Genomic DNA, 15118 nt, shown 5'->3' with positions numbered 1-15118 from the left:
TGTTTATATATATTTAGGAAGCATCATCATAAAAAAATTTAGTCAACAGTAGGGGAGATCAGAAGGATTATTTTCTTATTTTATTTTATTTAAGATTTATTTATTTATTTTTAGAGTGAGAGTGCAGGGGGAGGGACAGAGGGAGAGAATCTCAACCAGACTCCCCACTGAGTGCAGAATCTGATGCCAGGCTCAATCTCATGACCCTGAGATCATGACCTGAGCTGAAATCAAGAGTCAGACACTTAATGGACTGAGCCACTCAGGCAGCCCTGGATTATTTTCCTTAAAAGAGGCTCCTATGTAGTCCTCCCCTAATAGGGTTTTGTCAGGAATAAATGAGAAAAGTCCTGATAGTGTATTTAGCAAAATGCCTGGTTTATAACTACTTTCAGTAAATGATAGTTACATTGTTTTCACATTTTAGAAATAGTGATCAAAGTCAAATCCTTTATATACCAAATGTGTACTTTGTCCTTTATTTATTTATTTTTTTTAAAGATTTTATTTATTTATTTGAGAGAGAGAATGAGAGACAGAGAGCACGAGAGGGAAGAGGGTCAGAGGGAGAAGCAGACTCCCCGCTGAGCGGGGAGCCCGATGTGGGACTCGATCCCAGGACTCCAGGATCACGACCTGAGCCGAAGGCAGTCGCCCAACCAACTGAGCCACCCAGGCGCCCCGACTTTGTCCTTTATTGAGAAGAGGGTAAACACGGAAGTTCAGTCAGCTCTTGGGGATCAGCTGGGGGAAAGGAGAGCTCTTTACCTTTAGCAAAACCATGGTCTCACTTAGTAGCAATCATAAATTGGTGTATTTCTTTTTTTCTTTTAAAGTGTTTTATTTAAGTACTCTCTACAGCCAATGTGGGGCTTGAACTCACGACCCCAACATCAGGAGTCACATGCTCTTCCCACTGAGCCAGCCAGGTGCCCCCAACACATCTATTTTCTGACTGTAATTTATTGAACTTGTGCTCCCAGGGTTCCACCTCTATGGGGACCTGCAGGTTTAGGCTTGGGAGGTGCTCACAGAACACCTTCTCCCCAAATGAGGAGTGACAGCTGTGTCATTCACATGGGACATGTGCTCCAAATTCGTTAAGGGGTTAATTCTTCGTGACAGGTGGGTACAAGCCAATTACAGGGAGAAACAGTGGCTTCTTGAGGCCTTCTGGGGAAAATCACCATTCACAGCAAGAAAGCCCAAACACCAGTTTCAGCAAGTGGTAACAAATATTCAGACAGTTGTCAAAACATGAAAGGCAAACAGCATATCTGCAAGCTTTTTGCTTCTTTTCAAGTGAGATGGGCTCTCAGGTACACTGATTCGTACTTGTAAGACATTTGAGACAGCCACAGGGAGAGTTCTCACTTCACCCACATTTCCCAGAACTCTGGAAACGGCAGTACATGTTACCACTACTAACAAGTAAAGGATGTTTCCCATAGCGTCTCCATTGTCACCGATGCATACCCATGGCCCTTGCTGCATGGAAAGAGTTAATTTTCCTTTTTCCCCTCAATGGACCTCAAGTGCACAGAACGCCATACCTCATAATCCTTAGTCATCATATGCTTTTCATTGTCTCATGCCTTCACGTGAGCTGATGGATTCATGGTGCTTATTACATTATGACAGCTGATGGATAGAGAGATAAGGAAGAAGCCACACAGGGATTTTTTTCTCGAGAAGTGTAATTTTGGCTTGACTTAATATCCTTTATGTCTCTTCAGGTTGGTTTATCTCACACCTTTTTTTTTTATTAAAGGTTTTATTTATTTATTTATGAGCGAGAGAGAGAGAGGGCACACACAAGCAGGGAGAGCAGCAGGCAGAAGGAGAAACGGGCTCCCTGCTGAGTAGGGAGCCTGATGAGGGACTCAATCCCAGGACCCTGGGATCATGACCTGAGCCGAAGGCAGATGCTTGACCGACTGAGCCACCCTAGTTTATCTCACATCTTAATGAAGCAAGTTCACTGCACCTGTTATTGATCCCATTTTACAGAGGAATATTGGCCTGCCTCGATGACTTGGCCACTCGCATAGCCAGGACTGCAGGATGGGGTCTCTTGACCACTGAGAGGAGCAGATTAGGTATGGAGAGTGCCAACTCCTAGGAAATCAAAATCTTTCCCAGGCCATTCAGTGTTTGCCAAGAGCAAGGCCAAAGCCTCATGCATCTTTGTTTTTCCCCTGTCCTTAGCACAATGCTGGACATGAAAGACCCCTTACAAGCCTTTGCTGAATAAATGAAATGGTATTCATGTACCTCCAAAAGACAGCCCTTGTCTGTGTAACTGTGGACAGGCCACTCATATCTCCAGCCCCTGCCTCCTCATCAGTGAAATGGATAATGTACCAAAGTGCTGTGCCAATATGAGGACTGATTAATATTCATGAAGAATTTCTTAATCCCTGAAGAGTGGATCCATCACAACCACCTTTCTGCTTTTAACCTGGAAATCAGTCTAAAATTGGTTTCATTTTTTTTAAAGTTTATTTTAGTCACAGTTTTATTGATTCTGCCCTGGGTTGGTTTCCAGTTCACTTCAGTGGTTATTTTAGTATCCTGCATAAACTGGTACTGATTTCTAACGAAGTGTGTATCTATGCACTAGAAGGGACGCTCTGGGACAACAGAGGTAGGGCCTTATTCATCCATGTCCCCACTCCATAGCCAGAGCAATATCCTGTATGTAGGGGAAACTCAAAATCTATTTATTGAAGTGAAAGGAAAATAACACTCAGATTGAGAGAACCTTCCTTTAAAGGCAATAATACATCGTTCAGTTCTCCATTTATAAGCCACAGCAAAATCCATGTGGGCTGTACCTTCTAATTTACATAACTTTTCTCTCAATACATCATCTTCTTTATTCTCACATTATTTAATTTAATAATTATTGATTGAATGCCACGAACTATTTTAGGCCCTAAATAAGTCACATTCCTTGCCTTTAAGGAACTTGCAATCTACTCTTCAGATTTTATTATTATAGCTGAAACATCAGAGTGTCAGAAAGAGAAACTACTGGTTCCAGATCACATCATTAGAAAAACTAAATATAGGATCCAGGACAGTTACATTTCAGAGCCTTTTTTTTTCTAATGAAAGAGTAAAGTAATTAGGTATTAAGCAGAAGCTGATGTTGAAATGTTTCAGACATTACATGATCTGTCATTAAAAAACAATTTACCCACATGTAAACAGTACACAGTTGAAAAGAGGCAAGAAATACATACTGTTTTTGCTTGCTAAGAGTCTGGCTATAATCACCATAGTGAGGAAGTCAGATGACTGGGTAGTCAATCCTGCATCTTTATCTTTCAGTACTGATGTTTTAGCTTTCGGTGAGTTAAAAACTTCTGCAAAATGAAATACGCAAGCTCTAAGGTGCAACTCCGGGCCTTTTGCCTTAAAGAGTCAGGTTAAAGGAAGCTCTGTAGTAAATCGGAATGTATTCATGATTAACTTTAAAGCAGAAATGGGTTTGAGCCAAATTCTCTGAATAATACTTAACATTCTGAATTAATAGCGGGAAGAAAACTTAACAAAAGCTTAGTGTTCTCATCTGATGAAACTATACTTGTTATTTATATAACCACAAATTATACATCTCCTATTTCTATTACTTCAGCCCTAGTAGCATCACTAATTGAATAGATAGAATTAGCTATGCTAATAACATCTAGAATGAGTTCATACATAAAAAATGCCTTAAAGAATCCATTACTCTATTTTCCTCACCCAATATGACATCATGCAGGGCCCAGCTCTGTCACTTACTAGCTCTATGAGCTTGGGTAAGTTATGTATCCTTTCTAAACTTCAGTTTTCTCATTGAAAAAAAGAGCATATTAAGAATACATACCTCACAGGATTTTTGTAAAACACAAATGAGCAATGCCTATTTAAAAAAAACCCTGTAGACAATAAGGCAATTTACAGATGTTCATTCAGTGTACTGAATGAAATGCAGGGGTTCTAGAATTTCCCATAGGTAGCTACGCAATATAGCAGAAAACTCAGAAACACTCCTGACTTGCAGGCAGAGGCAGGGGCAGGAGTTTGAGGACTGAGTGAGATCAGTTGTGCTGCCACCTCCCCCTTCCTGCTTAACTTCAAGGTCAGCAAGCACAGAGTCAAAAACACCCATTATGCAGATGGGTGTAGGGCAAAGTTGTGACAGCTCTTCCTTCCTCTCATCTGTGCAAAAGGGGAGTTAGAATCTAAGGAATAGAGTACTTTGAGGAGGTTGCTCATTCTAGCCTTATAAAGGGGGCAAGTTTGAGATATGTGTGCATGTGGGTAGTGGCGGCAGGGGGTGGTGGGCAGGGGGAAGAGATAGACTAACATTTCTAGGTACTTTATATATATATTATATCTTTTAATATAATCTCCAGTTTTACACATGAGGTAATTGAAACTTAGACATATTATGATAACTATGGCAGAAGTTGGTCAGTCTGATATCAAAGCTTTCCATTACACTTACGTACCTCAAATTTCATATCTCAAATTTCTGCAAGCTCAAAGAAACCCTTGGGTAGCTTGTTAAAATGTAGCTTTCGTATCCCCATCCCCAGAGGTTCTGATTCCAAAGGACGGGGGTTGAGCCTGGGCACGTTCATTTTCAATGAGAGTCTCAACTAATGTTGATGTAGGTGGTCCATTTTCTGGTCTCTTCTTTCCTCCCTATCGCTACTCTATGGTCCTAGGATGGCCTTCTTCATGTCTCACCTGCATTATCAAAATGGACTCCTGCTTCCTAGGGTTGCCTTCTTTTGGAAATTGATTCTACACAGCAGATCTGGAATCAGTAGCTTCTTTGAGGAGAAATGTTGCCTTTCTGATGCCCCACGGAGTGGGGCAATATGGTGTTCCTTCACTCTCCTTCCCTAAATCTCTGACTTACTCTTGGACATTTGAGCTCTTCATGGGGCTCCAGCCATCCAAAGACTGGTGCTATTAAGGAGCTTTCTTTTGAGGGCGGTAATGACCTTTCCCTTGAAACTCAAATGTCACTTTGAAGTTGTTACAAAAGCAATTCTTATAACTCATCCTGGTAAAGCAAACATAAATCCTACTTGCTAACAAAACACTGCCAAGTCAGTTTTTTGATAAATGATACAATGGTAGGCTCTGCTACCAACTCTCTGTGTCTCCCAGAAAAATGATTCTCAGTGTCTTTATCTGTAAATGACATAGTAGGAATCAGTGGTCATAGGGAAACTTCCAAGAATGCATGAAGTAGAACTGAGATTTCTCAGTGCTAGCTCCATTTGATTCAGGGAGGCTGCCATGATCCTATCCCCATAGCTCCACCTGTGTCCCATGCCCTCTCCCACAGTCAATATTCCCTCTTAAAGGGAGCTCGAGGCTTTGGAAAAGGAAACAGAATAATATTAGGAACCACTAGGTCAGATGTCCAAGGATGACAGTCCTCTCTGATCTCTTTAGCAATTGTTTCCTTTTTCTTTCCTTTTGCCATTGTTTTAAGTTCAGATTTTCAAAATCTCACACCCAGAATACTGGAGTAAGCTTTCTCAAACATCTCCCCCTGTCAGTCTTTCTCCCCTCCAATCAGTCCTTCCCACAGTTACCCAGATTGATTTCTTGGACATTTACTTCTGATCATTCACTTTCCTTTCCTCCAAGAAAGGAGGACTGAGCAGACAGAATGCTTCTGGTGGACACGATGCTAGGTGCTAGCAGCTCAAAGATGAATAAGTCTGGACCTTTGCCAGGGATTGACATTTGGGCAGCAACACAAGTACATTCAGGGTGCAAGCCCAGGGGAAATCACTAGGTTGGGTTCAACCATTAAAATTCTCTGTCTACAGGATAAAGTCCAAGTTTCCTAGAAAATTTAAGGCACCAGAACTGATTTGAGTATAACTTTCCACTTCCGAGTCCTTTTATTCCTCTTCATAAATTGCTGCTTACAATGAAAGTAAACAATATTTTCCCTCCTAAGTATCCTGTATCCTATTCCTACCCCCCGTCTGCCCCTTTGCAAATTTTACTAATCCTTTAAGGTCTCCCCACACCCTCTTCCCCCCAAATTCAAAATCCCCCAGTTTCCAAGCCAGAATCTCCTCCTCTGAACTTCAGAGCAAGTTTCTTGTCCCTCTTGTTTAGTATTAATCACTCGCTCCCTGTGGGGACTCCTTCTCTCCCCCAGTATCCCTGCTTCTTCACGGCAGTGACGATCTCTTATTCGGCTTGGTCCACATGGCCTGGCAAGCTGCTTGTACTGGCGTCTAATAAAGGTTTATTGAATGACTGAATGAACACATTTGCCAAGACTGGTCCCTCTGGCAGGCCACAATTAGAGGAAGTGTGCAGCCCCAAGCTCAAAGTGAGAAGTTCCCATCCAGAAACATGTACATCATCTGGGAAAGCAGCTTCTGCCTTTCAGGATTTAAGCTTATGTCCAAGTCAGTTTTTGACAAAGCTTAATAAACCCAATTCAGTATACTTCTTCATTTTTCTTAAAATGTACCAAGTGACATGGTTTTACTAGGAAGAGGACATGCTACAGTAAACAGATTATGGGCTTTGGAATCAGTCAGACATGGGTTCAGATTTCTTTGTCTTAGTTTCTTCCTTCCTTCCTTTTTTTTTTTAAAGATTTTATTTATTTATTTATTTATTTATTTATTTATTTATTTATTTATTTATTTGAGAGAGAGAGAGAGCTAGGCATCCCAACCTTAGTTTCTTTAAATCTGTAAAAAGGGAACAAGTGATTTCCCTTCATATTTTGTTGTGGTGATTAAAAGATTACATGAGCTGCGTTTTTGCAATGGACATTCTTACTATTGGAATAACATCTTCATCTCTGTTTTGTGCCAGCCTGTGACGAAATAGCACTAGTTATTTACTTACAATCTCCTTTACTTTGGAAAGGATTTGCAGCGCAAAGGAGGCACTTACACATTGCACATGGCTGGCATTTAGTAAGGCTATTGATACTCTTTCAAATATATAATTCCCTTCCTTAAATTATAGGAATTTTTAAATAAAATGAAACAAAATTTAGCATAAATCACTAAATACTCATTGATTTTTCAATGGAGAACAGCTTGATTGTGAAGATCATATTATTTCCTAAATGTCTTAATAGATAACAGAGTGGCTGATTATGAAATTGATGAAAAAAGAAGACCAATGAAAGTAAGTAAGGGAGTGATTAAGTTTTCAACAGAGGGTAGTTTGAGTAGAGACTCATTAGGAATTTAACCGACATTCTCAGGGAAGCCTGCCTGCATTGGGATCTGGGAAACTGAGATAGTTCTCAAGGAGACCCATCCAAACAGATGGCCACTTTGAGCTTAGGGGTCTGGGTAGGCTGGAATGATGTGGGTTACTGACACAATTGTCCACTTGTCTTTGCATGTGTAGACACAAACTTTGTGCAGGCACACAGAGTGGACTGAAAGCCTGGGCACTTCATTTGTAGCAAATGAGCACTTTCAGTAGAGAGCCTCTGATTTCTTCCTGGATGTTCTCCAAATTCAGTGAGCTTCCCGCTCAAACCAGGCTTTCCATACAAGCTGCCTGACCTTCCAGACCTTCCTGGTCGGCCCCATTTGCCACACCTACCACTACACCAACCACACCATCCATCTGGTGTCCCTGATCTGCTTGGCCTCACTCTAACATGCCTACATTTTCCACCTTCATGTTCATGCTGTATTCTATGTGTGGCACACTCCTACTCAGACTTCAAAATCTTGTTTGAGTACCACCTTCTTTTGGAAGCTTTCTCTCTTACCCAAGGCATGATTAGTAACTGTCCTTCTCCTGACTTCCAAAAAAATATAGTGTGAAGAAATGGACATTCTGCTATCAAAATGTTCTGAATGCAAATCTGACACTTGTACCTGTTAGCTGTGTGATCTTAGGTAAACTAGCTCATCTTCTTGAGGCACAGTCTCCAGATACTTCAAATAAGGACTGTTAATTCCTTAAATTTCTGAGAATCATCAGTGATACTGTATTGCCAGCTTTCTTATATTTCTCTTTGTGAGCTCCTTGAAATGAGAGACCTTGCCTTTTTAATTAAACAGGCTGTACTTTTTACTTTGCTGTCCTACAACACACCTAGCACAATACCTGCTGTTTCACAGCATTCAGTATTTTTAAATCAATGGATAGTTCTAGAAAAATAACTCAAGCACAGATAAGTCAATCAAAGTCTAAGTTCTTCTATGAAGTGCTCTCTGGCCATTCCTATACCCATTAATTTGAATTCTCATAGCTCTTATACATATTTCTATTAAGGCCATTGCCACAACCTGCTTTATCCATATGAACTGATTTTAAGCTTCTCCAGGGCAGCAACCATGGCCTCCCTTTGAACTCATGTTTCACAATGTGTAAATGCCAGCTAATGACAGGGTCCTTTCAAATATCCCCTTCTCTTTCTCATTCCAAGTAGTTTTCTTCTTCAGTTTTTTAAAAGATTTTATTTATTTATTGAGAGAGAGAGCACAAGCAGGGAGAGTGGCAGAGGGAGAGGGAGAAGCAGGCTCCCTGCTGAGCAGGAAGCCCGATGCAGGGCTCGATCGCAGGACCCTGAGTAGAAGGCAGACGCTTAACTGACAGAGCCATCCATATGCCCCTTCTTCCTCAGTTTATGTTGAGTTTATCCCTAGGTCCCAGACTGAGGCTTTTGTGACAATAACTAAGTTCTGTAGTCCGTGTCCTTGGCTCAAGGTGACTGGCTTTTCCTGACCCAACTTCTCAGCTCTCCCCATAGTGGGTCTCTCTCTTTCTTCAGCAGACTTTCTCTTAATCATCTTTTACTTTCTACCTTGGGCAAGAGTCTTCTCATTGATGTATTGTTCTCATGGGGATTTGGAAAACTTTGATCTATTATTTCTTAACTCACAGGCTCATGGAGAATTACTGTTGGAAGGTATCTTAAAAATCATTGAACCTACGGACTTCAAACAGAGAACAATTCTCAATGTTGTGCTAGGGATGAATAGTCAATCATGGCAGTTTTTTTTCTCCTGCTGAGGTCATACATGGTCTCAGAATAATTTTCAACAAAATATTTCAGGTAGAAATTATCAATCCACAAGAAACTATCAATCCACAATCACGATCAATCCACCATATAGGAAGTGAAACTTGCCTGACATCCTGGATATAGTTCAAAGCTATTATTTTGCCAATGAGGCCCAAAGAGCAGTGGTGACTTAATAGTGAACTCAAACTAGAACCCAAGTTACTTGACCCTCATGACTGTTGGTCCAGGGTTTCCCTTTCCACATGGTCACTGGTCCTCCTTCAGTAGTCATTTAAGTCCTAGAATTTATATTCTGTTTTTTGGCATTACCTAATAGTATTTGACAATATGATTAAAAAGCCTAATACACATGTCTTAGCCTTATCAAAAAGACATCTGAGCTCTCATAGATGTTATAAGCTCTTGAAGAGAAGGGCCTTTGTTACACTTTGCATCTTTCACAAGTTCTAGCCCTGTGTCTGGCATATAGTAGGTATTCAACAAAAATTCTCTGATATATATTCAACTATATATATGAAACAAAGAGGAGCTCTATCCTTAAATTCTCACTAAGAAGGAGTGAAAAATCCTGCTCTCTTGTTTGTAAATAGTATTTATTTTGAAAGGACTCCATACATGATGACACATACCCTCATTTTTTTTTTAAGAGGGACACCTTATGTTTAAATAAATTCCTGTTTCACCCGAATGTTTTAGGGTAAAGTAAATGATGTGTCAATGATTGGGCCACCCTGTGACACTTCTACTTCAAAATATGAGGGGCAGTGTTGTGATTTGGGCTCAAAAGTCCTAAAAAATGATAGCCTTTCTTCTTTTTGTTTTTCATGGTAACATCTGTTGACCATAACCTGAGGTTCTGTGTGATGCTCACAAGCCAGAATTGTTAGGACAGAAAGAAAAAGGAAAGGAGATGAAGAAAAAGAGCATAGGAAGAAAGAAGGGTAGGTAGGGGGCAGTATTTTACAGTACAGCAATGAGAGACTTGTTTTATCACTTAAAAATAGATTTTAAAAGCTGCACAAGCCACAGCTGACATCATACTTAATGGCAAAAGAGCGAATGCTTTCCCCTTAAGGTCAGCAACAAGGCAAGGATGGCTGCCCTTGCCACTTCTATCCAATATTGATCCGGAGGTTCTAGCCAGGGCAATCAGGCATGACAAAGAAATAAAAGTCATCCAGATTGAAAAGAAAGAAGTAAAACTCTCTTTTCACACATGATGACCTTGTATGTAGAAAGTGCTAAGGAATTTACCAAAAAAATTTATCAGAACTAATAAACAGGTTCAGCAAGGTAGGAGGATATGATTGATATATAAGCTAATTACATTTCTATATACTTGAAATGAACAAAACAAAAATGAAACTGAAAAGACAATCCACACGTAAAGAAAAGAAGAAATTGGAACCCTACCTCATATCATCCTTAATCCCATGACCTTGGATTAGGTAATGGTGTCTTTTATATGATACCAAAAACACAAGTAACAAAAGAAAAAATAGGTAAATTGGACTTTATCAAAATTAAAAACTTTTGTGCACAAAGGAACACTAGCAAGAGAGTAAAAAGACAACCTACAGAATGAGAGGAAATAATTGGAAAGCATACATTTGATGAGATTGATTTCCAGAATATATAAAGAATTTCTACAACTCAACAACAACAAAAAAGCCCAATTTAAAAATGAACAAATGATCTGAATAGACATTTCTACAAAGAGGGTATAGAAATGGCCAATTAACCCATGAAAAAATGCTCAACACCAATAGTCATTAGGGGAATGCAAATTGCAAATATAATGAGATACCACTTCAGACCAAATAAGCAGAAAGACATATAATAACAAGTGTTGGTGAGAATGTAGAGACATTGGAGCCCTCATACACTGATGGTGGGAATATAAACAAGTACAACCACCTTGGAAAAACAGTCTGGAAGTTCCTCAAAACATTAAACATAGAGTTATCATAAGACCCAGAAATTCTACTCCTACGTATACACCCAGTGGAAGTAAGAACACTCCATACAAAAATGTATATACAAATATTCACTGCAGCATTATCCATAATAGCCAAAGAGTGGAAAGAACCCAGATGTCCATCAACTGATGATAAATGGATAAATTAAATGAGATGTATCCTTACAATGGGATATTATTTGGCAAGGAAAAGAAAGAAAGTACTTATATATGCCACAATATCTGTGCATGAGAACATTATGTGAAGTGAAAGGAGCAGACACAAAAGACCACATAGTATATAATTCCATTTATATAAAATATCCAGAATAGGCAAATCTATAGGCAAAATAGATTAGTAGTTGCGTAGGACTGGGCAGGGTTGAGGGTGGGGGTGAGGTCGGGGAGCAATGGGAAGTGACGGCTACAGGGTTTCATGGGGTGAGCAAATGTTCTCAAACTGATTGTAGGGATGGCTGTCTAACTAAATATACTAAACACCTCTGGATGGTATACTTTAAATTAGTGAATTGTATGGTATGTGAATTTTATCTTGTTAAAGCTGTTATTAAAATAGATACATGTGTACATAATACTTTAATTTTGGTGATTCAATTTCACTTGTTAATTCTCTTCTATGTCTGTCACAACAATCCATGTATTCACTGAGATGATCCAGATATATATATTTCCATGACCACTGTCTTAGCTTTATAATACGTAATAGACTACACATATTTGTGAAGAGCAGATAGGTATCTTTTATGAAATCCATCCTTTTGAACTTTTAATTCAAAAGAAAAAAATTAAAGAAATGAAAACACTAAACTATCTTTTTCTTCTTCAGTGTAATCACTACATCACCTTCATCAACACATCATTTCCATGGACCACTGTCAGCTTTAGCCCCAGTATTTAATATATTTACTACACATCTACTTCATCAGATAATACATGATTACTTTCAGCAGTACACTTATAATAGTACTCTACTGTCTGGTAGCTCCATAATTTCCTTGCTACTGGAAGCCTAAATGTTAATTATAGTTAAACCCATGGCAGCCGAGAGAACTTAATATTTTGATTATTTTGTACCTACCCCTTTTGAATCAATCACTCCAGGTTTTGCATTAAACTTCACTGTCTTCAACCGGGCACGCTCCTTTCTTTCCACCCTAAAGAAAATTGGAAAATAAAGAGCTGATCGCATGGCAAGGCATTTATGAGTAAGTTCCTTACTAAATAAAGAATACCTCTTCATATCCTATAGCGCAAATACAATGTGTTCTAAAGAATTCCCATTCCTTTGTTTGGTAAAAAAACTTCTTGGTATATTGTCTCTAAGAGGCTAACACATACCTTGAAACTTCTGTGTGCTATGTACTGAGAGTCACAGTGATTGGAAGAAACAAAGAGGGAGAAAAACTAATATTTGTTACTTAAATGCCTGAATAAATCAACCAAAAATCTATTAAAAGAAATCACAATCCACAGAGATGTGGATTTAGTCTTCTAAAGTGAAGACTAAATAAACTTCTTTCTTCTCCTCTCCTCCCCTCTGCACACATCATCTCTCCTACTCTTTTCTTTTGGTTTCCTTTTACTTCCCTTCCCTTTAGAAACACAAGGGTATCTGCCTTCACCTCAAAACCAAATATGTTATAGGTAATCTTGAATTTTTTCCTTTTCCCCAGTGCTGTTCTCCTGTCATCTCTGCAGATTTCATCATTGTACGTGACACTTCATTCATTCATCAAACACTCATCGAGTGCCTACCATGTATCAAGCAAGGAGCTGGGGAACAAAGAAAAAAAATTAAAAAGCATGATTGCAATAAACACCCAGGAATGTGCTCCTGGTAGGAACAAAGACATAAAGAGACTGATAATGCTGCACGGTAAGACTGTTGACAGCAACGCGCGGGGGGCGGGGGGGAGAAGGAGGGATAGAAAGCATTGGGGTGAGCTTCTTGGAGGAGGTATCAATTTATGTGAAACTTGAAGGACAAGAAAGAACTTGTCACCAGGAAAAGTCCAGGGAGAACTTCCCTGACAGGAGCAATGACACATACCATGACCCTAGGATATAAGCAAGCTAAAGATTGTGGGAAGATTCTGGTATAGGGTATATACAGGATGGGATGTGAGACAGTGAGGTGGTGGGACCTCCTTATAAAAGATATCCATCCACACTACGGACTCAGGCTTCTTCCTTGGGGAGTCCTCATGAGTTATGGGAGGATATAAAGCAGAGAAGCGCTCAAACAGAGGAACATAGAATAAAAGACGCTGGCAGAGGAGGAAGATAGGCTGGAGGAGAGAAGGGACAGTGGAAAGCAGGAGGCCTGTTGAGAAGTCATTGTCACAATCCAGGCGAGAAATGATAATGAGGTGGAAGGAAGGAAAGGGTTTGAGAAACAGTAGTAAAGTAAAATTGGTAAGACTTGTGCCTCTTCGAAGGAAGCGGTTAAAAAAGAGGTAAAGAGAAGTTAAGTATCTCCTTGTTTTTTTTTTTTTTTTGTTTGTTTGTTTGTTTGAGCCTCTCCGGTTAGACATGATCACTCCTTCCTTTATGACACGACAGTACTTATTTGTATCTTCATGTTGGTATTGTCTCATTTCCTTGTGTTTGTTTTCCCAGAGCACATATAAAGCTGTATGTTCCTTGAGGGCAAACCCACATGTCACTCTGCAGCATCCTGCAGCAAGTCCTCAATAAACCACTATGAACTCAAATAATCTTCCATGAGTTGTTTTGACTTGACTGTTTGTTTAAATATGGCCAACTCTAATTTCAAAAATGGGGAAAGAAAAGAAAGAGAGAAGAAAAACCCCGAATCTACAGAAATTAATGGTTTATAAAATCTAAGCTATTCATAGATCAATAATTAACAACATATTGCTTTTTAACTGAGAGCTCTTTTGTGTTCCCTGTTGAAACACAGTGCAGATCGGGGTTTCTATAGTTACAGAAACAGTTTCAGAATATATTTCAGTGCGAGAGGAGAATATTTGAGTGGAAACAGCTGAACAAAAATTTTCATATCTAACCTCAGATATTAAAGCAATATGTTCCACTGAGAGTTCCTACATACAACAGTTGGGAAGAGCACAAGGAAGACTTCAGAAAAGGTAAGCTGCCAAGTGGAAAGATGCTCACTCAGAAAATGCCTGTTCTGAGCAACTTCACCTTTTCTTGGTTTTAATCCAAGTGCAAATGTTAATTCATATTCATCTCTTTGGATCCTTCTAAAACTGTTCTGGCCCTGACTTTATCCTGGCTTCTTTTCATTAACCAGGATAATTATGGGAAACACTAGTACATTAGATGATGCCAAAATGACAGGCAGAGGATCCATGTTTATTTGATTAGGCTATGCAAAAAATTCTGCACGAACCACAGAACTCACAGGGCTCCAAACATATACTAGGCTGAAGTCAGGATTCTAACTATTTGGACAGAGCATTCTAATTTTTACCCCCTGGTTTCTAAGCTCACCCTTTTCAGATTTCTTAAGAAATGTCCCTATTAGGCTATCTTTAGTGATTCATCGCTTAAATCTTAAGAGGGTTTCAAAGAATGTTAAGTCCGATGGATACACACACACACACACACACACACACACACACACACACACACCCCTATTATTTGCTATGGTTTATTAATCTTCAAACAGGCACTAGAAAAAAAACCCACAATTTTTAAAATGTTACTGTAGGTGGCATGGTTTTGGCTCATTCATGAAGGAAGTCGGAAAGTTTTGCTTTCTCTTGGGGTTGGACGTTTCATTAATGAGAATGATGATAATATAAGTGTTGGCTGAAGTTTTAACATAAAATTATTATTGAAAAATTCCTTTACATTTATAGCCTCTCATTTGGTTCTCACAATAACCAAATGATGTAGGTATTATTGACCCCATTTTATGGCTGGGAAAGCTGAGACTTGAAACTTGCCAAGTTTAAAAAGTGGTAGAAACAGGGCCTGAACACACATCTGCTAAAAGCTAACTTGAGTGTTTGTTCACATCTACTCAGCTTGGGAAATAGCATTCAGGATCTTCCTCGTCTCTCTTCTGCAATGGGAATTCTCAACACAAATAAGATTTTGGA

At 39.3% G+C, this 15118-nt stretch overlaps 1 protein-coding gene across 27 annotated transcripts in view; it reads right to left on the bottom strand.

Moving 5' to 3' along the window:
* Positions 1 to 15118, bottom strand: part of DLG2 (discs large MAGUK scaffold protein 2) — a 2208086-nt gene that overhangs the window by 49104 nt on the left and 2143864 nt on the right. For all 27 annotated transcript variants that reach the window (XR_003517338.2, XM_027578649.2, XM_027578631.2 and 24 more), the window contains one exon: positions 12106 to 12181. Coding sequence is in view for 26 of the 27 variants with exons in the window: in XM_027578649.2 (XP_027434450.2) it covers positions 12106 to 12181 (76 nt within the window). In the remaining variant the exon portion in view is untranslated. The remainder of the gene's footprint in view (positions 1 to 12105; positions 12182 to 15118) is intronic.

The sequence above is a fragment of the Zalophus californianus genome, chromosome 11 (genome assembly GCF_009762305.2).
Source record: "Zalophus californianus isolate mZalCal1 chromosome 11, mZalCal1.pri.v2, whole genome shotgun sequence".
NCBI lineage: Eukaryota > Metazoa > Chordata > Mammalia > Carnivora > Otariidae > Zalophus > Zalophus californianus.
Note: the sequence above shows the minus strand (reverse complement) of the source record. Positions and strands in the feature narration are given on the sequence as shown.